Source organism: Aquarana catesbeiana, linkage group LG01, assembly GCF_042186555.1.
Source record: "Aquarana catesbeiana isolate 2022-GZ linkage group LG01, ASM4218655v1, whole genome shotgun sequence".
Taxonomy (NCBI): domain Eukaryota; kingdom Metazoa; phylum Chordata; class Amphibia; order Anura; family Ranidae; genus Aquarana; species Aquarana catesbeiana.
Window position 1 is genome coordinate 106,950,156 of NC_133324.1, and position 27,376 is coordinate 106,977,531.

The 27,376-nt window shown below is 44.4% G+C and overlaps 1 protein-coding gene across 1 annotated transcript; it reads left to right on the forward strand.

Annotated features, from left to right (window-relative positions):
• The first annotated feature begins 8,855 nt into the window (after positions 1-8,855).
• Positions 8,856-26,755, forward strand: LOC141145383 (granzyme A-like). The gene is given in 6 exon segments (XM_073632045.1): positions 8,856-8,884; positions 9,413-9,492; positions 9,495-9,550; positions 15,861-16,036; positions 19,091-19,190; positions 26,388-26,755. Coding segments are annotated over 6 exon segments (642 nt in total). The 3' UTR covers positions 26,589-26,755.
• The last annotated feature ends 621 nt before the right edge of the window (positions 26,756-27,376 follow it).

Sequence of the window (27,376 nt, forward strand, 5' to 3'; positions counted from 1 at the left end):
CTCACAGTGTTCAGCTAGATCCGTTCCTGCTATTTACATTTAGTGCAGTGCGTCCTGCTCACAGTGTTCAGCTAGATCCGTTCCTGCTATTTACATTTAGTGCAGTGCGTCCTGCTCACAGTGTTCAGCTAGATCCGTTCCTGTTATTTACATTTAGTGCAGTGCGTCCTGCTCACAGTGTTCAGCTAGATCCGTTCCTGCTATTTACATTTAGTGCAGTGCGTCCTGCTCACAGTGTTCAGCTAGATCCGTTCCTGCTATTTACATTTAGTGCAGTGCGTCCTGCTCACAGTGTTCAGCTAGATCCGTTCCTGCTATTTACATTTAGTGCAGTGCGTCCTGCTCACAGTGTTCAGCTAGATCCGTTCCTGTTATCTTCCTACTGACAGGCAGGCTTGTCTGGTTACAGTATATAAAGCTACCTGAAGAAAATTACAGGTGTTCTATTTGATCCTATTAGTACCACGGTCAGGCAGCTAGACTATTTACATTTAGTACAGTGCGTCCTGCTCACAGTGTTCAGCTAGATCCGTTCCTGTTATCTTCCTACTGACAGGCAGGCTTGTCTGGTTACAGTATATAAAGCTACCTGAAGAAAATTACAGGTGTTCTATTTGATCCTATTAGTACCACGGTCAGGCAGCTAGACTATTTACATTTAGTACAGTGCGTCCTGCTCACAGTGTTCAGCTAGATCCGTTCCTGCTATTTACATTTAGTGCAGTGCGTCCTGCTCACAGTGTTCAGCTAGATCCGTTCCTGTTATCTTCCTACTGACAGGCAGGCTTGTCTGGTTACAGTATATAAAGCTACCTGAAGAAAATTACAGGTGTTCTATTTGATCCTATTAGTACCACGGTCAGGCAGCTAGACTATTTACATTTAGTACAGTGCGTCCTGCTCACAGTGTTCAGCTAGATCCGTTCCTGTTATCTTCCTACTGACAGGCAGGCTTGTCTGGTTACAGTATATAAAGCTACCTGAAGAAAATTACAGGTGTTCTATTTGATCCTATTAGTACCACGGTCAGGCAGCTAGACTATTTACATTTAGTACAGTGCGTCCTGCTCACAGTGTACAGCTAGATCCGTTCCTGTTATCTTCCTACTGACAGGCAGGCTTGTCTGGTTACAGTATATAAAGCTACCTGAAGAAAATTACAGGTGTTCTATTTGATCCTATTAGTACCACGGTCAGGCAGCTAGACTATTTACATTTAGTACAGTGCGTCCTGCTCACAGTGTTCAGCTAGATCCGTTCCTGTTATCTTCCTACTGACAGGCAGGCTTGTCTGGTTACAGTATATAAAGCTACTTGAAGAAAATTACAGGTGTTCTATCCCAGCTTAGTGCAGCTACAGGCCATTAGTATGTCTGGAAGGCCAAGAAGGAGAGGCAGACAGTCACAAGCCAATAAGAGAGGGCAAGCAGGCTCTGTGTCTAGTGCTGGTCGTGGAGACGGTGCATCCTCATCAGCACGTGGCCATGGGACACGCTTGGCCTTTTTTTCGGCAGCTGGCCGTGTTGAGCCGCAACATGCGGAAGACTTGGTCGAGTGGATGACCAAGCCGTCCTCATCCTCCTCATCCTCTCTCACCCATGCCCAGGGTGCTTTGTCTGGCAAAGCAGCGGCCTCTTCCCTCAGCTCAATGTCATCAGTGACTCCTTCCCTAGCTCCACCATGTCCTCATGAGGATTCCCTCGAACTGTTTGACCACAGTGTTGGGTACATGCTCCAGGAGGATGCCCAGCGTTTGGAAGGCTCTGATGACGATACTGAGCTCGATGAAGGCAGTAACATGAGCACGGACAGAGGGGGTGCCCAAGAAGGACAGCAATCTGGCAGTCATGCTCCCCCTGCTGCAGCATACTGCCAGGTTTGCTCCAGTGATGAGGAGGGAGGGGATGATGAGGTCACTGACTCAACGTGGGTGCCTGATAGGAGAGAGGAGGAGGAGGAGGAGGAGGAGGAGGAGGAGGAGGAGGCGGTCGGCACATCACCAACGAGGCAGGATGCCCTCCAGGGGCCAGCCTAAGGGCAGCACATTGACTGCATCACACCCCAAAGCTCCACATGTGCAGGGCGCTGCAGTCTCTGCGCGTTATTCAAAAAGTTCTTTGGTGTGGGCCTTTTTTGAGACGAGTGCATCAGATCGCACCGCTGCTATTTGCAACATATGTCTCAAGCGTATCTCGCGTGGCCAAAACATCTCCCGCTTGGGTACCACATGCTTGACCAGACATATGTTGACCTGCCATGCAGTTCGTTGGCAAGCGTATCTAAAAGACCCACACCAAAGAACAAAGAGGATCTCTCCTTGCTCCTCATCAGCTGAGATTTCCAACCCCACTAGACCTTCAGTCCTCTCTGAGACCTGCAGTGAGAGGAATGAAGGTGTAGAATTAGGTGTGTCACAGCCAAGTACTTGTGGGCAATCTGCTTTTGGTACACCGACGTCAGATTGTACCAGGCAAATTTCCCTGCCCCAGCTGCTGCACCGCCGAAAGAAGTTTGCTCCCAGCCATCCACATGCCCAGCGGTTGAATGCTAGCTTGGCAAAATTGCTAGCACTTCAACTGCTGCCTTTTCAGTTGGTAGACTCTGCCCCCTTCCGTGAGTTTGTGGAATGTGCGGTTCCTCAGTGGCAGGTACCCAAACGCCACTTTTTCTCACGGAAGGCGATTCCGGCTCTCTACCGGCATGTGGAAGGCAATGTCCATGCCTCGCTGGACAGGGCGGTCAGCGGTAAGGTGCATATTACCGCTGACTCATGGTCCAGCAGGCATGGACAGGGACGTTACCTAAGTTTCACGGCGCATTGGGTGACTCTGCTGGCAGCTGGGAAGGATGCAGGACAAGGTGCAGTAGTGTTGGAGGTTGTTCCGCCACCACGCCTCCAAAATGCTGATTGTGACACACCTCTCTCCTCCACCCCCTCCTCTTCTTCTTCCTCTATGGCCTCTTCCTCGGAACCAGCGGTGCTCCGTAGGCGTTCAAGGGGCTACGCAAGTACGCAGGCCAAAAGATGCCATGCGGTGCTTGAGCTGGTGTGCTTGGGGGACAGGAGCCACACTGGGGCAGAGGTTTTGTCAGCTCTGCAGGGGCAGGTTCAGAGGTGGTTGACGCCACGCCAACTTAAGGCAGGAATGGTGGTTTGCGACAATGGCACCAACCTCCTCTCTGCCCTCCGACAGGGACAAATGACCCATGTGCCCTGTTTGGCTCACGTCCTTAACTTGGTGGTGCAGCGGTTCTTGGGCAGGTACCCGAGCTTACAGGATGTCCTGAGGCAGGCCAGGAAAGTCTGTGTGCATTTCCGCCGGTCATATAATGCCAGTGCTCGGCTGACGGACCTCCAAAAGGAGTTTAACCTGCCCAAGAACCGCCTAATCTGTGACATGCCCACCAGGTGGAACTCAACGTTGGCCATGCTGCAGCGGCTGCACACGCAGCAGAGGGCCATCAATGAGTACCTGTGCGACTATGGCACCAGGACAGGGTCAGGGGAGCTTGGTTTTTTTTCCCCACGCCAGTGGGCCATGATCAGGGATGCATGCACTGTCCTGTCACCATTCGAGGAGGCCACGAGGATGGTGAGCAGTGACAGTGCATGCATCAGTGACACTGTCCCCCTTGTCCACCTGTTGGAGCACACGCTGCGTGGAATAATGGACAAGGCACTTGAGGCAGAACAGAGGCAGGAAGAGGAGGACTTCCTTAGCTCTCAAGGCCCCCTTTATCCAGACAGTGTTCCTGCGTGCCCGCCGATCACACAGGAAGAGGACGAGGAGGAAGAGGAGGAGGAGGAAGATTGTGTCAGTATGGAGGTGGAGCCTGGCACTCAGCATCAGCAGCAGTCTTTAAGGGATCAGTCCCAAGAAACACATGGACTTGTACGTGGCTGGGAGGAGGTGGCTGCGGACCATGTCGTTCTTAGTGACCCAGAGGACTCCGGACCGAATGCCTCAGCAAACCTACGCTGCATGGCCTCCCTGATCCTGCAAAGCCTGCGTAAGGATCCTCGTATTCGTGGTATCAAGGAGAAGGACCAATACTGGCTGGCAACCCTCCTTGATCCACGTTACAAGGGTAAGGTTGCGGACCTTATCTTGCCATCGCAGAGGGAGCAGAGGATGAAACATCTTCGGGAGGCCTTGCAGAAAGGTCTGTGCAACGCGTTCCCAGAGACTGGGAGGTTACAAACTCCTGTTTCTGGACAACGTGTTGCTGAGGCTTCGGTCAGTCAAAGAAGGAGCGGTGGAGAAGGTGGCCGTCTGACCGATGCGTTCAGACAATTTTTTGGTCCGCAGCCCCAAGGTATGATCGGTTCCAGCAACCATCGCCAGCGTCTGTTTTATATGGTGCAGGAATACCTAGGGGCAAGATCAGACTTGGACACCTTTCCCACCGAAAATCCTCTGGGTTACTGGGTCTTGAGGATGGATCACTGGCCAGAGCTTGCACAGTATGCAATTGAGCTACTGGCCTGTCCTGCATCCAGCGTTCTTTCGGAACGCACATTCAGTGCTGCTGGAGGCGTGGTAACCGATCACAGGGTGCGTCTGTCCACCGACTCGGTCGATCGGCTGACCTTCATAAAAATGAATGAGTCTTGGATCACCACCAGCTACCAAGCACCTGATGCTGATGTAACCGAATAATTTTTTTTGAAATCTCAGATCCCTTCAAAGACTGCCTATGCTGATGCTGAGTGACTATCCCTGAGTAATTATCCTCTTCCTCCTCAATCATCACGCTGATAGCTTGTAAGAACATTTTTGGTTCTGGGCGCCACCACCAGTGCCTAAGGCACAATTTTTCAGCCCCTGTTTAACAGGGGCGTGTAATTACAATTTTTGATGTAATACTTTGCAGCAGGGCTCGTTCCTGCATTCCAACTAGAGTGTCTGTGAGGGGTTGCAGTGTTGTGGCACCAGCACCAGTGCCTAAGGCCCAATTTTTCTGCCCCTGTCTAACAGGGGCGTGTAATTACAATTTTTGAAGCAATACTTTGCAGCAGGGCTCATTCCTGCGTTCCAACTAGAGTGTCTGTGAGGGGTTGCAGTGTTGTGGCACCAGCACCAGTGCCTAAGGCCTAATTTTTCAGCTCCTGTTCAACAGGGGCATGTAATTACAATTCTTGATCTAATATTTCACAGCAGGGCCCTGTGAGGGCTTACAGTGTTGTGGCCACAGCAATACCTAAGGCCCAAATTTCTGCTGAGTATATAGGGCAGGACCCTACTTTCAAACATCTAACTTACAAATGACTCCTACTTGCAAACGGAAGGAGACAACAGGAAGTGAGATGAAATCTACCCCTAGGAAGGGAAATTCTCTCCTGTAAGAGTTAATATGGGAAAACAATTTCTCCTTTCCACTGATGCTTTCCAATCCTTGTTCCACAAAAAAACCCAAATTTTCAAAAAACATTTTTCATTGGGACAAAAAAGTGAGGTGAAATCTTCTGAAGAGGAGGAAAGACAGCAAAACAAATGTCACAGGGGTGATAACCCTTCCCTATGTTTTCCAAAAAGCTTAGAAAAGATTTTTTGGCTGGAGCTAAACACGTTAAAAATGTTCAAAATTACAAACAGATTCTACTTAACAACAAACCTACAGTCCCTGTCTTGTTTGCACTGCTGTTCAGAGTATATAGGGCCTGGTGGCCCCACACCTTTCCTTATTTTAATTTGGGTGCGGGGTTCCCCTTAATATCCATACAAGACCCAAAGGGCCTGGTAATGGACTGGGGGGTACCCATGCCGTTTGTCTCACTGATTTTCATCCATATTGCCATGACCCGACATGACATTAAACCCGCAAGCAGTTTTAAATGAGATTTTTTCCTTTAAAAATGACATTTGGTGCAGGGACTGTTCTAAACATGGGAAACACGCGTCACTTTACAGGCATACTATAGACACCCCCCAGGTACGATATTTAAAGGAATATTTCACTTTTTTTTTTTACTTTAAGCATCATTAAAATCACTGCTCCCGAAAAAACGGCCGTTTTTAAAAGTTTTTTTTGCATTGATACATGTCCCCTGGGGTAGGACCCGGGTCCCCAAACCCTTTTTAGGACAATACCATGCAAATTAGCCTTTAAAATGAGCACTTTTGATTTCGAACGTTCGAGTCCCATAGACGTCAATGGGGTTCTAACGTTCGTGCGAACTTTCGGTCCGTTCGCGGGTTCTGGTGCGAACTGAACCGGGGGGTGTTCGGCTCATCCCTACTGTAGAAGGTTGGTGGTGTTTTCCTGATCTTATCACTACCGCAGGCAGCTAAAAGGGCTACAAGTTAGTTTAGTGCGAGCTCTGCACAGTGTTCACCTAAAGCTACCTGTAGAAGGTTGGTGGTGTTTTCTTGATCCTATCACTACCGCAGGCAGCTAAATAAGCTACAAGTTAGTTTTTTGTGAGCTCTGCACAGTGTTCACCTAAAGCTACCTGTAGAAGGTTGGTGGTGTTTTCCTGATCCTATCACTACCGCAGGCAGCTAAATAAGCTACAAGTTAGTTTTTTGCGAGCTCTGCACAGTGTTCAGCTAAAACTACAAGTTAGTGTAGTGCGAGCTCTGCACAGTGTTCAGCTAAAGCTACCTGTAGAAGGTTGGTGGTATTTTCCTGATCCCATCACTACCGCAGGCAGCTAAATAAGCTACAAGTTAATTTTTTGCAAGCTCTGCATCCACTGACACCAATGACACCACTGACACCAATGCTGAGGGTTATTATTGTATCCACTGACATCAATGTTAGGGGGTTATTATTATATTCACTGACACCAATGTTGGGAGTTATTATTGTGATCACTGACACCAATGTTGGGGGTTATTATTGCATGCACTGAAACCAATGCTGGGGGTTATTATTGCATCCACTAACATGAATGTTGGGGGATTATTATTATATCCACTCACACCAGTGTTGAGGGGTTATCGTTGTGTTCACTGACACCAATGTTGTCGGGTTATAACTGCATCCACTGACACAAATGTTGAGGGTTATAATTGCACTCACTGACATCAATACTGTTGTTATTGTGTCCACTGACACCTATAAAGGGGGTTTACCATTCTGTCTGCCGACACCAATGCTGGGAGTTATTATTGCATTCAAGAAAACCAATGCCGGGGGTTATAATAACTGCCACTGACACTAGTAATGCTGGGGTCATTGTAATCCAACTTCTAAAGTGCGCATTGTGATAAACTGCAAACAATGCAGCAGGGCTAAAATATTTGTGCATTGAGGCACCTTATGGCCCATTAATTTGAATGGGCTGCCTAATTGATGCAATGCAACTCAAGGCATAAAAACTTGCTGCAATTGTTCAGTCCTCTGGAAGAGTTAAGGACACACTTGGGGTTCTCTATAATTTTCAAGTTGGCCACCGTTGCCCCAGAGCAAACCCCGCCCAATTAAAAGAGCTCAGGGTTCTGATGTAAGAAGGTTTTACCCACTTCCTGACCAGGCCATTTTTTGAGCTACGGCACTGTGTTGCTTTAACTGACAATTGCCCGGTCATGTGATGCTATACCCAAATAAAATGTATGTCCCTTTTTCCCACAAATAGAGCTTTCTTTTGGTGGTATTTGATCACCTCTGCGGTTTTTATATTTTGCGCTATAAATAAAAAAAGACTGACAATTTTGAATAAAAAACAAGATTCCTTACTTTCTGCTATAAAAAATTCCCAATAAAATAATTAAAAAAATCAAATTTCTTCATCATTTTAGGCCAATATGTATTCTGTTACATATTTTTGGTAAAAAATAATTCCCAATAAGCGTTTATTGATTGGTTTCCACAAAAGTTATAGCCTCTAGAAACTATGGGTTAGATTTATGGCATTTCTTTTTATCTTTTTTATTTTATTTTTTTTACTAGTAATGGCAACGATCAGCGATTTTTAGCTGGACTGCGACATTGTGGCGGACAAATCTGACACTTTTTGGGGACCAGTGACACCAATACAGTGATTAGTGCTAAAAAGATGCACTGATCCTTGTATAAATGACACTGGCAGAAAAGGGGTTAACACTAGGGGCGATCAAAGGGTTAAGTGTGTCCTAGGGAGATTCTTTCTAACTGTGTGGGGGGGAGTGTTACACTGGAGGAAAAGAGACATAGGGGGTTATTTACAAAAGGCAAATCCACTTTGCACTGAAAGTGCACTTTGAAGTGCAGTCGCTCTGAATCTAAGGGGTAGATCTGAAATGGGGGGAAGCTCTGCTGATTTTATTATCCAATCATGTGCAAGCTAAAATGCTGTTTTTTATTTTCCTTGCATGTCCCCCTCGGATCTACAGCAACTGCACTTCCAAGTGCACTTTTAGTGCACTTTCATGTGCACTTGCAGTGCAAAGTGGATTTTCCTTTAGTAAATAACCCCCATACTGTTTCAGCTTAGCTGAAATAGAATATCTCTCTTTTCCTCACTGAAAGATCAGCAGTGTGCCTTGTTTACATAGGCACACCACTGCTCTGTGTCTCCTGTGAAGGATCGGTGGGTCACGGCAGCCATTGCGGCCATCGGACCCGCTGCTGATTGGCTCCTGCTGTGATTGGACACCCCGCGTGCACCCCCTACACCTCGTTCACAAAATCACGTACAGGTACGTGATTTTGCGCAGCAGGGCGGCCCTGCCACAGTATATGTACGGCGGGCGGTCCGGAAGTGGTTAATGTTACATCAGAAGACACAGTTTTACAATCTGATAACCAACAGATTATTGAACAGAATGAAATAATGATTTGATAAAGACTAAACATGACATGAATTGGATGTCTATATACTGTAACCTAAAAGATTTAATGTGACCACTTAGCCTTCTGTACATTATAGCATGGGCATGTTTGGCATCAAGCTGATTGGGTATTGTTTTATACATTTGTGCAAATGCTTGTTTTCAATATTGTACCATCATAGCTTTAATTATGCAAATTGTATGAAACTAGACTCTATGTTTTTGTGCTGTCAATCATATAGGTTTAACTGTTTCACAGGCTTTGAAAAGGGTGGTGTTGTCATGTGCAGGAATATCTATTATATGTTCAACTCATTAAAATAAATGCACTCTGTGATTACAACTGCATTGTTTATAAAGTTTATGTCTCAGATCACTATAGTATATGATTTGAAACATAGATAAATAAAATGTGCTATATCATTTACCCCTGATTTTGTACTTTGACAAAGTAGGCTTCCTTTGTTACAAATCCTATGGTGACCCATCACAAACATATTTGTGATCCAGTTTGGGTCCGACTCCTCACTCAAAGTTTAAGAAACACTTATTTACTGGATAGGCCCACATGTCTTTCATAAGAATTATATGTACTTTAAGCAGATGTTTATTACTATCTATGCCTTTAACCTTTTAACACATATTTTCTGTCTTAGGGATTTGTCTACGACAGTTACTTTAGGATCTTTATCACAGACAAAACCAAATAAGGACACACAAAAGTTCCATGTTTTAAAATTCCTAATAAAAAAATTGATCCAAGTACAAATGATAATGATATCCAGATCTTAGAGGTAGGTGTATTAATCCTCCACAGACATTAGATGTAATCTCATGCCCAGTAATTGTACTGAAATTCATGTGCTGTGAAATTAAAATATCTGATAATGCAGAATACTAGGCTTTAGATAAGGTTCAGGTTCAGTGCTACTATGGGTTTTCAGTGAATTCACTGGGTTTGCAAATTTCATGAACCGCAAACGTTTGTATCAAAACTTCTCAGGTTCACCCCTAGAAATAAGGAACAACCAATAATGCTGTGCATTGCCCTTCCTTGGTCATCTGAGCTGAAGGAATGAATAACCCAGCCCTCTAACTATTAAAGTATGGGTTTACAGCTGCCCTATTGTTGGTGCGTGTTAGAAAAAGCTGTCAATTATGTACAGTGGAGAAAAAAATTATTTGATCTCCTGCAGATTTTGTGAGTTTGCCCATTACATAGGAATGGAGGGTCTATAATGTTTATCATAGGTGTATTTTAAATGATAGAAACAGATTATCAACCAGAAATCGAGAAAAAAAACACGATACAAATGTTATAAATTAAGTTGCGGTTCAGTGAATAAAATAAGTATTTGATCCCCAAGCAAAACATGACTTAGTACTTGGTGGGGAAACCCTTGTTGGCAAGCACAGAGGTAAGACATTTCTTGTAGTTGGTTACCAGGTTTGCACACATCTCAGGAGGGATTTTGGTCCACTCTTCTTTACAGATCTCCTCTAAATCCTTAAGGTTTCTTGGCTGTTGCTTGGCAACTCGTAGTTTCAGGTCCCTCCATACATTTTCTATAGCATTAAGGTCTGGAGACTGGCTAGGCCACTTCATTACCTTAATGTGCTTCTTCTTAAGTCATTGCTTTGTTGCCTTGGCGATATGTTTTTGGTCATTGTCATGCTGGAAGACCCATCCATGACCCATCTTCAGTGTTCTGGCTGTGGGAAGAAGGTTCTCATCCAAAATCTTACAATACATGGCCCTGTCCATTGGCCCCTCAATGTGACAAAGTTGGCCTGTAGCTTTAGCAGAAAAACAGCCCCAAAGCATAATGTCTCCACCTCCATCCCTATCCTCCATAGGGATGGTATTCTTAGGATCATAGTCAGCATTTTTCTTCCTCCGTGGCAAGTCAAGTTCATGCCAAAGAGTTCAATTTTGGTCTCATCTGACCACAGCACTTTCTCCCAATCCCTAAAACTTCAGACAGGCCTGTACATGTGCTTCTTGAGGAGAGGGACCTTGCGGGCGCTGCAGGATTTCAATCCATGGTGGCGTATTGTGGTACCAATGGTTTGTTTGGTGACTGTAGTCCCAACTGCCTTGAGATTATTCACAAGCTCCTCCTGTGTAGTTCTGGGCTAATCCCTCACTTTTTTCATGATCATCTTTACCCCATGAGGCAAAATCTTGCATGGAGTTCTAGACCGAGTGCAATTGATGGTTATTTTCTATTTCTTCCATTTGTGAATAATCCCTCCAACAGTTGTCTCCTTCTCACCAAGCTTCTTGCAAACAATGCACCCACAGCCACCCCCCCGGTCGGTCAGTCACCAGCCCCATACTTACCCCTTCTAGGTCGCAGGCAACGCTTCCTCCAGGCGACTGCTTCCCCTGTGTCTCCTCCTCCTCTGCATCATGGCAGCTTGCGCCATGGGTCTCCTCCCTCCTCCTCCTAGGTGGCCAATAGAATCGCTTCTCCCCTCGGCCAATCGGGTGACGGGTCTCAAGACCCACTTCCTGATTGGCCAGGAGGGTAATCGGATCGGAAGATAATAGCAAATATTCATTTGCTATTGTCACACAACTCCACCCTTTTTGAAGCCTATTAGAGCCTCTGGCTCTAATCACGTGCTTCAAAAAAAACAAACCCATTGGAATCCATGCGTCCACTGCCCCGCATGTAGATTAGGGGGTCAGACGCATGGATAGAGGGGCAGTGCGCCTACGCCCTGCATTATGGGCCACCACTGCTAAAATACTAGTCACTTAGGCCTGCCAAGATTCTAACCATTAATGGGTAGGTACAACCAGACTGTCGGATTCTCTTGCGATTATCGCTAGCGGCTGCTATTTTCCCCTAAGAAATGTGCACCGTGTATGGCCAGCCTAAGTCCCTTAACTGATAAGCAATGGCAGGTTATGTAAAATAGCAGTCTCAAGCATTTTCCATTTCTCAGTAGAAGGGCCAAACCTGCAGACATTTCTGAAGAACTGAGTCTTGATGGTCATAATGGCAGTTCTCCTATGGTAAAGCCTTCCCTGACAGCACACCTTTGAGTGATTTCTTAGTCCCAGGGCACATGCACACAGGCGTATTGTGTTCATGCAGAATCTTGCTGGCAGCAAGATCCTGTGTAAAAAGTTGTCTGCACATTTGTGCTAACGTTTATGTGCATACAGCATACATGCACCCCACTGACCATAGCCACTTCTCAAGTCCAACATGTAAATATTAACAATGTGGTGCCATTGCAACGTATTACACACTATTGATGTTCATATCTCCCTCTAAATGAGCCATTCATTCTGCGGCACCTGCGCAAATTGACCTTGGACCATTCTGAATGACTGAAGACTGAGGCCATTCTGCACATATACCATTGCCACATGAATAGTTCATTCAGGGCTGGCATGTAAACAACAATAGTGTGTAACCAGAGGTGGCACCATATGCGGTGATTGTGGCTTGGTGCACACAAGATGTGTCCAGCCAGGATCGCTGCGGGTAATTGCTGGCTCTATGAACAGTCATGAATAGCTGCAGCAGCTGTCAGCCTGTCATTGTTTTGTTAAGGCGCATCTATTCGCACACACCTCTCATTCCAGCTGCAGATTCTTGCTGCTGGAAATTGCAGGGTGCGCTAATCGCCCATGCGTATGGAGCCTTAGGTTCGTCAATGGCTTTTTCAAGCTTTGCCTAACTAGAATTTTGGATATCATAATTTTTTTACTATTTAGCAAACACATTATTTTGAGCCTTGCAATATTTATTAATTATTAATTTGACAGTCTCTTCTTTCTAATTGAATCAGTTTACAACAGTCCTTCTATATAATAACATCCTCCCAGGGAGGTCTGGCAAATTACAGCCATTGCAATGAAAAATACATTATATTTACAAAACAAAACAAAAATTTACATGTGTTATTAACCACTTCAGCCCCGGAAGGATTTACCCCCTTCCTGACCAAGCCCTTTTTTGCGATACGGCACTGCGTCTAATTAACTGACAACTGAGCGGTCATGCGATGTTGTACCCAAACAAAATAGACTTCCTTTTTTTCCCACAAACAGAGCTTTCTTTTGGTGGTATTTGATCACCTCTACGGTTTTTATTTTTTGTGCTATAAACAAAAAAAGAATGACAATTTTGAAAAAAAAGCAATATTTTTTACTTTTTGCTATAATAAATATCCCCAAAAAATATATAAAAAACAAATTTCTTCCACAGGCCAATATGTATTCTTCTACATAAAAAAAAAAATCGCAATAAGCGTATATTGATTGGTTTGCGCAAAAGTTATCGCATCTACAAAATAGGGGATAGATTTATGGCATTTTTAATAATATTTTTTTTTCTTATTAGTAATGGCGGCGATCTGCGATTTTTATCATGACTGCAACATTACGGCGGACAGATTGGACACTTTTGACACCATTTTGGGACCATTGGCATTTATACAGCAATCAGTGCTATAAAAATGCACTGATTACTGTGTAAATGTCACTGGCAGGGAAGGGATTAAACACTAGGGGGCGATCAAGGCGTTAACTGTGTTCCCTCGGCATGTTCTAACTGTAGGGGGATGGGCTCACTAGAACATGACAGAAATCATTGCTCCTGATCACTGGGAGCAGTAGATCCCTGTCATGTTGCTAGGCCAAACAGGGAAATGCCTTGTTTACATAGGAATCTCCCCCCGTTCTGCCTCTCCGTGCCACGATTGCGGGTTCACCGGCGGACATTGAGTCCGTGGGACCCGCGACGGCGTGCGCCCGCTAGCCACAGATGACGCAGCGACGTACGGGTACGTTGTTTTGCGCACCCGTGCCACCTTGCCAACATATATCTGCCTGAACCGGTCAGCAAGTGGTTAACCATACAGCATTGATGTATGCATCGGAACAAACAAATATTTAAAGTGGTTGTCTAGATTGGGCAAATAAAAAAAAAGTCAGCATCTACAAATACTGTAGCTGCTAACTTTTAATATAAGGACACTCACCTGTCCAGGGATCCAGTGATGTCCTCACCCAGGCTAGTTCTTCACTAGACTTCGGATTCCTGGCACTGGCATCCTAACTGGGGGTAGCCGCTATGCAGCTTTCGGCTCCACAACCAGATGCCTACTGCACATGTGCTGTGTTCTGTGAATGGTCTCACAGTCTTCTGGGACCTGTGATGTTTCCCAGAAGACTGCGAGGAAGAACGGCGGAAATTCTGCTTGGATATCCGAGGCGATCCAAGTGGAAGTGGGAGCGGGTACCTGTTAAAACCAGGTACCCCTCCAAAAAAAAAAATTACTTGCCAAACATAGGAGTAGAGAGGGAGAGGAGGACTTAAAGTGGAACTTCCCCTTTTGGTTGGAGTTCCAATTTAAGGCTTCTGTACTGTAAAATATGAGAAAATTATTTAGTGAAAATGTTTAAAATTTGTTTTGGAATATTATTTATGTACAATAGTTTATGCATTAAAGCTGAACTCCAGCCATACCTTCAGTTTGTTGTACACGCTCCTCTCCTCTACTGAAATTGTTTACTCTGATTTCACTGCACGCTGTAAGCGTCTTACAGTATACATTAGGCCGTCCGCTCATGTCTTGGCTGGAGGACATCCAGCATCATCTGACTCTTTTTTTTCCCCCAGCCTGGCTGCCTCTGGCCTGCCCTGTTACTTATTTGGATTTCAGTTTTTTCATGGAGGCTCAGCATCACATATTGGTATTACCTAGAATGGTTTGCTTGCATAGGAATGCACACTCCTGCAGACTGGCACTTACCCATTAGGGCATGTGCAGTGATGTTTTTAGGAAATGTGCAGCACCCTACTGGCCCTCTGCCTGTATTGCACAGAGAATCACGGAGAATCACAGAGACCTAGTGATGACATCACTGTGTTTAAATAAAAAGGTATGTAACAAAAAAGTAAAGGTTTTATTTAAACATTTAAGTGCAGAGCTTAGTAAATGAGCAGTAGCTCTGCTGACTTTCATCCAATCATATGCAATTAAAAAAGTTGTTTTTTTTATTTTTTATTTTCCTTTTTTGTGATTGGGTATTCTTTATAAATTGAAGCTTTACCTTATATACTAAGCTTTGGAGCAACTGCACTTGCACTTTGCCAAGTTCACAGACTATTTTCATTTAGTAAATCTACCCCTCTGTATCAATTCCCTCCAATGTGGCCCTTTAACCTCCCTGGCGGTATTCCCGAGTCTGGCTCAGGGTGGAATTTCAGAACCAAAATCGGTAACCCCGAGCCAGACTTGGGATTACATCTCAGGATCCAGGAAGAGCTTACTTACCTTGTCCCCTGGATCCTGCGATGCCTCCCTGCAGTGTGAGCGGCTCGTCCTCCGCTCGATTCATCACAGAGCCGGGCTCCATTCCCTGCGAGCGTTGAGACACACGGGGATGGAGAACGGCGCCAAATTCAAAAAGTGAAACACACATTATACATACAGTATACTGTAATCTTACAGATTACATTACTGTATGAAATTATTTCACATCCTTTTTGTCCCTAGTGGTCTGTCCAGTGCCCTGCATGCAGTTTTATATCATAAAAACAGTTCTTTCTGCCTGGAAACTGGAGATTGTCCATAGCAACCAAAACCGTCCCTTTACATCAAAAGCGGTTTTAGACCAGCTAGAAAACAGCGATAATAAATTAGAATCACTCGCAGAATTGAGCGATAGTGATTTGTGGGGAGATTCGTCATCAAACACTGAAAAGTAATGAAAGTGACAATTCTGCAACTGAGCAAATTTCAGTGTTTTTGATTTGATTACATTATTGAATAATTTTTATTTTTATTATATTATTATTTGGTATAATTATTTATAGTTATTTATTATATTATAATTTATTTTTTCGTTTTTAAAACTTTATCATACCCAGGATGTCTACTAGACTCTGGTTTGGACAGATTTAAGTGAGTTATTCCTAAGAATTACAGGCTTACGATATAAAACGCCAAATTTCCATGCAAAATAATTGTACCACTTCTATATTAGGTTAAAGAATAATTCCACTGAATGTGGTTCACTATTGCATTTGAGTTTGACACGCTCTAAGGAGTAAAGAATATTTTTGTTGCTTTAAGCTATCTGGAGAAGCCCGACTGGACAGATCTGTCAACTGTATGCCATTGCCGAAGAAAATTAAAAACATCAAACCAGGAACAGTTTGTGAGACAGCTGGATGGGGAAAAACTTCATACAAGGATAAATACAGTTCTATATTTCGAATGGAAGTGAATGTGCCAATAATATATAGTAGGTGAGGTTGAAAAAAGACACAAGTCCATCAAGTCCAACCTATGTGTGTGATTATGTGTCAGTATTACATTACATATCCCTGTATATTGCGGTCATTCAGGTGATTATCTAATAGTTTCTTGAAGCTATCAATGCTCCCCGCTGAGACCACCGCCTGTGGAAGGGAATTCCACATCCTTGCCGCTCTTACAGTAAAGAACCCTCTACGTAGTTTAAGGTTAAACCTCTTTTCTTCTAATTGTAATGAGTGGCCACGAGTCTTATTAAACTCTCTTCTGCGAAAAAGTTTTATCCCTATTGTGGGGTCACCAATACAGTATTTGTAAATTGAAATCATATCCCCTCTCAAGCGTCTCTTCTCCAGAGAGAATAAGTTCAGTGCTCACAACCTTTCCTCATAACTAAGATCCTCCAGACCCTTTATTAGCTTTGTTGCCCTTCTTTGTACTCGCTCCATTTCCAGTACGTCCCTCCTGAGGACTGGTGCCCAGAACTGGACAGCATACTCCAGGTGCGGGCGGACCAGAGTCTTGTAGAGCGGGAGAATTATTGTTTTATCTCTGCAGTTGATCCCCCTTTTAATGCATGCCAATATTCTGTTTGCTTTATTAGCAGCAGCTTGGCATTGCACGCCATTGCTGAGCCTACCATCCTAGATTCCCCCAGAGGTTCTCCCCCCAGTGTATAGATTGCATTCATATTTTTGCCACCCAAATGCATTATTTTACATTTTTCTACATTGAACCTCATTTGCCATGTAGTCGCCCACCCCATTAATTTGTTCAGGTCTTTTTGCAAGATTTCCACATCCTGCGGAGAAGTTATTGCCCTGCTTAGCTTAGTATCGTCTGCAAATACAGAGATTGAACTGTTTATCCCATCCTCCAGGTCATTTATGAACAAATTAAATAGGATTGGTCCCAGCACAGAACCCTGGGGAACCCCACTACCCACCCCTGACCATTCTGAGTACTCCCCATTTATCACCACCCTCTGAACACGCCCTTGTAGCCAGTTTTCAATCCATGTACTCACCCTATGGTCCATGCCAATGCACCTTATTTTGTACAGTAAACGTTTATGGGGAACTGTGTCAAATGCTTTTGCAAAATCCAGATACACCATGTTTACAGGCCTTCCTTTATCTAGATGGCAACTCACCTCCTCATAGAAGGTTAATAGATTGGTTTGGCAAGAACGATTCTTCATGAATCCATGCTGATTACTGCTAATGATATCATTCTTATTACTAAAATCTTGTATATAGTCCCTTATCATCCCCTCCAAGAGTTTACATACTATTGATGTTAGGCTAACTGGTCTGTAATTCCCAGGGATGTTTTTTGGGCCCTTTTTAAATATTGGTGCTACATTGGCTTTTCTCCAATCAGCTGGTACCATTCCAGTCAATAGACTGTCTGTAAAAATTAGGAACAACGGTCTGGCAATCACCTGACTGAGTTCCCTAAGTACCCTCGGATGCAAGCCATCTGGTCCCGGTGATTTATTAATGTTAAGTTTCTCAAGTCTAATTTTAATTCCGTCCTCTGTTAACCATGTAGGTGCTTCCTGTGTTGTGTCATGAGGATAAACACTGCAGTTTTGGTTACTGAAGCCCCCCGATTCACTCGTGAAGACTGAGGAGAAGAATAAATTCAATACCTTTGCCATCTCCCCATCCTTTGTAACCAGATGTCCTTCCTCATTCTTTATGGGGCCAATATGGTCTGTCCTCCCTTTTTTACTGTTTACATACTTAAAGAATTTCTTGGGATTTTTTTTGCTCTTCTCCGCTATGTGTCTTTCATGTTCTATCTTAGCCATCCTAATTGCACCCTTACATTTCTTATTGCATTCTTTATAAATTCTGAATGCTGTGGATGATCCCTCAACCCTGTATTTTTTGAAGGCCTTCTCCTTTGCTTTTATATGCATTTTTACATTGGAGTTAAGCCATCCAGGATGTTTGTTCGCTCTTTTAAATTTATTACCCAATGGGATACATTGGCTAATGCCCTTATTTAATATGCTCTTAAAGCAAACCCATCTCTCCTCTGTATTCTTTGTTCCTAATATTTTATCCCAATTTATGCCTTTTAGCAAGGTTTGTAGTTTAGGGAAGTTGGCTCTTTTGAAATTCAGTGTCTTTGTGTTCCCTTCATGTCTCCTATTTGTGTGATTTATACTGAAACTAATTGACCTGTGATCGCTGTTACCTAAATTGCCCCGTATTTCCACATGTGTTATCAGGTCTGTATTGTTGGTAATCAGTAGATCTAGTAATGTTTTATTTCTAGTTGGTGCGTCTACCATCTGACCCATAAAATTGTCCTGCAAGACACTAAGGAACTGGCGAGCCTTAAATGAATGCGCGGTTCCCTCCGCCCAGTCTATGTCTGGATAATTAAAATCCCCCATTATGATAACACTTCCCATCCTTGCTGCTAATCCAATTTGTGATAGGAGATCCGTCTCCACTTCCTCCCTCAGGTTAGGGGGCCTATAGCATACTCCCAGTATTATTTTCCCCTTAGCTTCATCCCTTTGGAGCTCTACCCATAAAGATTCCACCTCCTCCCTAGCCCCCTCAGTGATGTCATCTCTCACATTCACTTGTACATTATTCTTGATATATAGGCATACCCCTTCCCCTTTTTTACCCTCTCTATCCTTGCGGTATAGGGTATACCCTTGAATGTTTGCCAGCCAATCATGAGAGCTGTTGAACCAGGTCTCTGAAATTCCCACAAAATCCAAATCCTCCTTGTACAACAGTATCTCTAGTTCACCCATCTTGTCCGCCAGGCTCCTGGCATTGGTGAACATGCCACATAGTTTAGACCGGTCGCATATTGTCCTCGTATTGGGTGTTTCAAGATTGCAACTTGGACTTGCTACTATACTCACCTTGTGTTTTTGTGCTTTGGTTAACCTACCACTAATGCCCCCAATACTACCCTCTGGAATATCTTCCGCGCTGGCTATCACTGTCTCTGGACCCTCCCCAACATCGCCTAGTTTAAAAACCCCTCTAACTTTTTGGCCATCTTCAAAGCAATCAAAAGTGTAAAGCCATGTGGAAAAAGAGGAACCTAAAAATAACAAAAAACATGTTGTGTACCCTTGTGGACGAAGATGGAAAAGACACGTGTGTTGTAAGTTAGCTGTGGACAAATGTGGTGCGCTGTTATTTAGATCTGTAGTTCTGGGGCCAAAAACAACTATCTTCTACCACCCACCTTTGACCCTTCTCTAAAAATAGGGGCCCATTCACTCCTAGCAATTTGGAATCAGCGCGACTCTGCCCGCGATTCCAAATTGCGGTCAATTGCCTGACTTATGTTTGGGTGCCATTCATTTTTAATGGTACCCCAATTGCGGTGTGATTTTTCCGCAATTGTTGTGTGACAAAAACGCATGGCAATTGCAGCAAAACATGCGTGAAAACAATCTCTTGAAGCTTGTTGCACAAATAAGTGCAGGAGCTTCCTTTGTGTGACAAATGTGTATACGGCAGCCTTTTTAAGTGAATGGGCTGCCCTTCGCACGGCATGTGGAAATGTGTGTAAATTGTCAACAAAATAATGTGACCAAGAATGTGCTAAGTGAAATGTGAATGGGGCCTAAAGCAGACCAAAATTCCTAACCCTCCCCTAACCTTTACACGCACACTAATGAAGCTGTAGTAGTTTGCACTTTTATTCAATTTTTTGAAAATTATTTAAAGAAAATTCTGGATTTGCAAAGCATTCAAAGTTTTCTAAAGAGAAAGCCAGCAATAGCTCAGGTTCCAGAGCAGGGACAGGCAAGGGTCAGCAATATGCTTCCATTGTGGAGAACTAAACCCCTGTTTTTAACGCAGACTGTTGGACAGTAGGGATGAGCCGAACACCCCCCGGTTCAGTTCGCGTCCAGAACATGCGAACAGGCAAAAAATTTGTTCGAACACGCGAACACCATTAAAGTCTATGGCACACGAACATGCATATTCAAAAGTGCTAATTTTAAAGGCTTATATGCAAGTTATTGTCATAAAAAGTGTTTGGGAACCTTGATCCTGCCCCAGGGGACATGTATCAATGCAAAAAGAAGTTGCAAAAATGGACATTTTTGAAGAAGTAGTGATTTTAAAAATGCCTAAAGTGAAACAATAGAAGTGTAATATTCCTTTAAATTTCGTACCTGGGGGGTGTCTATAGTATGCCTGTAAAGGGGCGCATGTTTCCAGTGTTTAGAACAGTCTGACAGTAAAATGACATTTCAAAAAAAGTCATGTAAAACTACTATAGCTAGCGCCGCCGCCGGCTATTATGAATTGTCGGTCCGGCAATACACATAAAAGTTCATTGATAAAAACGGCATGGAATTTCCCCACAGGGGAACCCGACCCAAAATTTTAAAATTTCAGGTCTGGTATGGATTTTAAGGGGAACCCCGAGCCAAAATTTAAAAAAAAATGGCGTGGGGTCCCCCCAAAAATCCATACCAGACCCTTATCCCAGCATGCAACCTGGCAGGCTGCAGGAAATGAGGGGGGGACGAGAGCGCCCCCCTCCTGAACTGTACCAGGCCACATGCCCTCAACATTGGGAGGGTGCTTTGGGGTAGCCCCCTAAAGCACATTGTCCCCATGTTGATGGGAGAAGGGCTTCATCCCCACAACCCTTGCCCAGTGGTTGTGGGGGTCTGCGGGTGGGGGGCTTATCAGTATCTGGAAGCCCCCTTTAACAAGGGGACCCCCAGATCCCGCCCCCCTGTGTGAATTGGTACCCCTACCATTTCACAACGGGGGGCACAGTGGTGTAGTGGGTAGCACTCTCGCCTAGCAGTAAGAAGGGTCGCTGGTTCGAATCCTGACCACGACACTACCTGCCTAGAGTTTGCATGTTCTCCCTGTGTCTGCGTGGGTTTCCTCCGGGTATTCCGGTTTCCTCCCACACTCCAAAGACATGCTGGTAGGTTAATTGGATCCTGTCTAAATTGGCCCTAGTATGTATGAATGTGAGTTAGGGACCTTAGATTGTAAGCTCCTTGAGGGTGTAGGGACTGATGTGAATGTATAATGTAAAAGCGCTGCGTAAATTGACGGCGCTATATAAGTACCTGAAATAAATAAATAAAACAAAATAAAAAAAGTGTCAAAAAGGTTAAAAAACACAAGAGACAGTTTTTGACAAGTCCTTTATTAATTTCTTCGGTTAGGAAGACCCCGCCCCCCTCTGACAACACGGGGAAAGCCACAGGGAAGTTCCTGTGAAGTCTCCGTGCGTCAGAGGAGAGAGGGGTCACCGGGTGGCCCCGCCCTCCGTTATATAAGAAGTGTCAGAAGAACCGAAGCGTCACACGGCAGAAGACTCCCACTGAGGCGGATCGTGTGGACGGAGCGGAGAAGAAGCCGGAGAAAGATGCGGAACGAGAAGAGCGGAAGGAAGAAGAAGATGGAGAAGAAGAAGATGGAGAAGAAGAAGAACACAGAAGGAAGACCAGAAGAAAGAAGATGGAAGAAGAAGAAATTAATAAAGGACTTGTCAAAAACCGTCTCTTGTGTTTTTTAACCTTTTTGACACTTTTTTTGTGAAATGGTAGGGGTACATTTGTACCTCATTACCAATTCACACAGGGGGCTGGGATCTGGGGGTCCCCTTGTTAAAGGGGGCTTCCAGTTTCCAATAAGCCCCCGCCCGCAGACCCCCACAACCACCAAGCAAGGGTTGTGGGGATGAGGCCCTTCTCCCCATCAACATGGGGACAAGGTGCTTTGAGGGGCTACCCCAAAGCACCCTCCCAATGTTAAGGGCATGTTGCCTGGTACGGTTTAGGAGGGGGGTGCTCTCTCATCCCCCCTCTTTTCCTGCGGGCCAGGTTGCATGCTCGGATAAGGGTCTGGTATGGATTTTTTTGGGGACCCCACGCCATTTTTAAAAAAAAAATTGGTGCGGGGTTCCCCTTAAAATCCGTATCAGACCTGAAGGGCCTGGTATGGATTTTGAGGGGGACCCCAAAGCCATTTTTTAAAAAAATTTTGGCGCGGAGTTCTCCTTAATAGCCATACCAGACCTGAAGGGCCTGGTATGGAATTTAGGGGGACCCCCATGCATTTTTTTTAATTTTGGTTGGGTTCCCCTGTGGGGAAATTCCATGCCATTTTTATCAATGAACTTTTATGTGTATTGCCAGACTGACAATTCATTATAGCCGGATAATAGTTTTACATGACTTTTTTTCCTTTAGAAATGTCATTTTGCTGTCAGACTGTTCTAAACACGGGAAACATGCGCCCCTTTACAGGCATACTATAGACACCCCCCAGGTATGAAATTTAAAGGAATATTACACTTTTATTGTTTCACTTTAAGCATTATTAAAATCACTGCTCCTGAAAAAACGGCCGTTTTTAAAACTTTTTTTTGCATTGATACATGTCCCCTGGGGCAGGACCAAGGTCCCCAAACACTTTTTATGACAATACCATGCATATATATTTAAAATTAGCACTTTTAATTTCTCCTATAGATTTTTAAAGGGTGTTCCGCGGCTTTCGAATTTGCCGCGAACACCCCAAATTGTTCGCTGTTCGGCAAACAGCCAATGTTTTAGTCGAACTCATGTTCGACCCGAACATAAAGCCCATCCCTATTGGACAGGTTAATTTGGTCAGTTCGCAGACTGGTTGGAGAGTTGAGCTATGGAATGTTCTGTTTTTGTCTTTCATGTGATTGCCCTTCCATGTGCTCTTTTCTGTGAAGGCCAGTTATAGGTGGGGGCAGGGGCCATTTGTTTGTTAAGGGTCAGCAATATGCTGGCAGTGAGGTACAAAGTCAAACGGTCAAAAGTCCAGGCCGGAGTCAGTAACACAGATGAAGAGCAGGCATAAGAGGCAAGGAAAATCAGAAAAAATGCTTCCGATGCAGCTGTTCCAGTAGCAAGATCAGCAGGTTTTTAGGAATAAAAACCAGGATACATCCAGGGATAATGCTAGGCAGACCTCAGGTTAAAATAGGCCGTCGGATTGGCAGCATCTGTGAGCGCTCTTGTGCGTGTACATTTGTGCCCTGGTGTGTGCGTGCACTTGCGCACGCATATTCTCATCCTTGCACACCTTGTTAAACACCTATGCACACAAAAATGAGCCAGCCAGCATGAGGTTCCTGACAGAGCCTAGACTGGGGGTCAGCAAGCAGTAGATCACAGACAGGTGCCTGGTAGATCGCAGGCTGGGCACGCTGACCCACTATTTCAGAGCATCAAACAGTGCAATGCAGAGGGAGAACTTGTAAAGTTAGAGCTGTGGCTGGGAGCAAGAGCCGCATAAGCCGATGCCTCCTCTGTAGTGCTGGCTTCTGTCCCATGCGGAGTAATACCAACTGCACTCCACTTCTTGTCCCGGCTAGCGGTCTCCAGAGTGGTGCCAGCAGAAGAGATCTTCAGGTCAGTGTAAAGCAATACATCGGGCATAATAGTATAGGGTTGCTTTCACACTGATGTGCTGCAGTTTACCCACGCCACAGGTGCAGTGCAGTGTACCTGCAGCTCTCCTGCGGGTTTGCTGTGTTTAGCCATAGACTGCTATATAAGAGTATCTCACATAAGTGAGTACACTCCTCACTTTTTTGAAAAACATTTTTTATATCTTTTCATGTGACAACACTTAAAATATGACACTTTGCTACAATGTAAAGTAATGAGTGTACAGCTTGTATAACAGTGTAAATTTGCTGTCCCCTCAAAATAACTCAACACACAGCCATTAATGTCTAAACTGCTGGCAACAAAAGTGAGTTGACCCCAAACTGAAAATGTCCAAATTGGGCCCAATTAGCCATTTTCCCTCACCGGTGTCATGTGACCAATTAGCGTTACAAGGTCTCAGGTGTGAATGTGGGGCAGGTGTGTTAACTTTGGTGTTAACGCCCTCACTCTCTCATACTGGTCACTGGAAGTTCAACATGGCACCTCATGGCAAAGAACTCCCTGAGGATCTGAAAAAAAGAATTGTTGCCCTACATAAAGATGGCCTAGGCTTTAAGAAGATTGCCAAGACACTGAAACTGAGCTGCAGCACGATGGCCAAGACCATACAGTGGTTTAACAGGACAGGTTCCACTCAGAACAGGCCTCACCATGGTCAATCAAAAGAAGTTGAGTGAGCGTTCTCAGCATCATATCCAGAGGCTGTCTTTGGGAAATAGACGTATGAGGGCTGCCAGCATTGCTGCAGAGGTTGAAGGGGTGGGGGGTCAGCCTGTCAGTGCTCAGACCATATGGCGCTCACTGCATCAAATTGGTCTGCACGGCAGTCGTCCTAGAAGGAAGCCTCTTCTAAAGATGATGCACAAGAAAGTCCGCAAACAGTTTGCTAAAGACAAGCAGACTAAAGACATGGATTACTAGAACCATGTCCTGTGGTCTGATGAGACCAAGATGAACTTATTTGGTTCAGATGGTGTCAAGCATGTGTGGTGGCAACCAGGTGAGGAGTACAAAGACAAGTGTGTCTTGCCTACAGTCAAGCAAGGTGGTGGGAGTGTCATGGTCTGGGGCTGCATAAGTGCTGCCGGCACTGGAGAACTACAGTTCATTGAGGGAACCATAAATGCCAACATGTACTGTGACATACTGAAGCAGAGCACGATGCCCTCCCTTCAGAGACTGGGCCGCAGGGCAGTATTCCAACATGATAACGACCCCAAACACACCTCCAAGTCGACCATTGCCTTGCTAAAGAAGCTGAGGGCAAAGGTGATGGACTGGCCAAGCATGTCTCCAGACCTAAACCCTATTAAGCATCTGTGGGGCATCCTCAAACAGAAGGTGGAGGAGCGCAAGGTCGCTAACATCCACCAGCTCCGTAATGTCGTCATGGAGGAGTGGAAGAGGACTCCAGTGGCAACCTGTGCAGCTCTGGTGAACTCCATGCCCAAGAGGGTTAAGGCAGTGCTGGAAAATAATGGTGGCCACACAAACTATTGGTACTTTTGGCCCAATTTGAACATTTTCATTTGGGGGTGTACTCACTTTTGTTGCCAGTGGTTTAGACATGGCTGTGTGTTGAGTTATTTTGAGGGGACAGCAAATTTACACTGTTATACAAGTTGTACACTCCCTAGTTTACATTGTAGCAAAGTGTAATTTCTTCAGTGTTGTCACATGAAAAGATATAATAAAATATTTACAAAAATATGAGGGGTGTACTCACTTTTGTGAGATACTGTAGATCCTGCAGGTTTGGTGCGCTTTCAAAAAGTTGCAAATGCACTGCGCTATGTTGCCTCCTCACCACCTGATCTAAACCCATGATTGCCGTGCAATGCACGTGATTACGACAAGGTAGTACAGCATTTGGGAAGTTTAAATCAGGTGTGAGGAGGCGTGATACTGTGCCCTGTGATCTTTGACTTCTCCTGTGTTGTTCAGGTATAGCTCCACCTCTTTAAGGTTGCCTATCCCTGGCCTAGACCATGTGTTTATGATGGCCTGGGCCTACAGGAAGTGGGTTGGATGAGGCTGGTGTCTGGACACCATTCAATCCAGAAGATGCTACTCTAGAATGTACAATTCAATTAAATATATATTTATAAAGTCAACTATAATTCTATTTTGCATGTTCTGCAACCAATTACAGTTACATATGTAGTGCTACCCCTGTAGGGGCCCCTGGTAATAGCTAGTTCTTCCCTAATAGTATAGAGGCAACCCACCACCACAAATACAGTCCATACACACCGACTTCAATAACTCAGTAATTAGTAACTGTCTTTTTGATATTTATTGCTTTAAATAGGAGAGGAGTTAGGGCATGAGATACTACAAAACACTTGCACAGTAACAGGAGGACACTTTTCTCAAGGCTGACACTCCAGAGTTCTGCTGAGGACAGGGGAATGGCCTGTACTCTGACCACTTATGTGCCAGTACCTCTGGCACTTATATCCCAAAGCACACAGTCACCAGAAAATGATTCAGGGTGATTACTCATAAGTTCCCAGAATGACTGACCTTCTAGTTTCTTCTGGACACAGTCCAGTGAGGGAGACAATCCATCTCCAGACCAGTGCCCTTACGGTGAAGTCCTACAGCCACCTCCTCCTGTGCATCTGACTGCCTTATCTGCTGATCGCGGGTGCAATGCTTTACAGGCCCCAAGTAAAAAAAATAATAAATGCACATTAATTACCTGCAAAATAATGTGCATTTATTTTTATTTTTTTTAAAGGTGAACATATCCTTTAAACAGACCAGGACAAACATTGCTCCCCTGACAATAGAAGAAGCCAAAAACTAAACTTGCCTAGCATCCTACACTAGGAGGGTGCTACACATATAAACAACTGCTTTTTTCTTATTATTCGTAGGGTGATTCTGGAGGACCATTGATCTGCAATGGAGATTTCAGTGGAGTTCTATCTTATGGAGATGAACACTGTGGGATTCCTGGTAATGCCAGCATCTACACTCTGACAAAAAAATATATTGATTGGATTAAGGCAGAAATACCATTTAAAATAGAGTGTATGTTCAACCAAGACCTGCGCACAGTCTTCACAATAATGTAATCTCCATGCTTGTGCTTAATTCAGATTGCAATTAGCTGAAAAATATTTGTGGGCAGTGATAAGAATTTCTAATGCTTAAAAGTTAACCCATGTATGACCCCATTATATCAAGTGATAATACGATTTTAACCACTTGCCTACAGGGCTCTTTCACCCCCTTCCGGCCCATACCAATTTTCAGCTTTCAGCGCTCTCACAATTTGAATGACAATTACTCAGTCATGCAACACTTTACCAAAATAAAATTTGCGTCCTTTTTTTCACACAAACAGAGCTTTCCTTTGGTGGTATTTAATCACTAGTGGGTTTTTTATTTTTTGTGCTATAAATAAAAAAAAAGACTGAAAATTTGGTGAAAAAATGCCTTTTTCTTTGTTTCTGTCATAAAAGTTTGCAAATTAGTAATTTTTCTTCATAAACCTTGGCCAAAATGTATACGGCTACATACCTTTGGTAAAAATAACCCTAATTAGTGTATATTATTTGATCTTTAGGAAAGTTATAGAGTCTACAAGCTATGGTGCCAGTCATTGAAAATTCATCACACCTGATCACACCTGATGTACTGAAGGCCTATCTCATTTCTTGAGACACTAGGGCTCGGTTCACACTAGGGGCGGCACGACTTGCAGGTCGCCTCACCGAGGCGACCTGCACACGACATCCACGGCGACTTGCAAAACGACTTCTGTATAGAAGTCTATGCAAGTCGCCTCAAGTCGCCCCAAAAGAAGTACAGGAACTTGTGTCGCTCCTATTAGAACGGTTCCATTGTACAGAATGGGAGG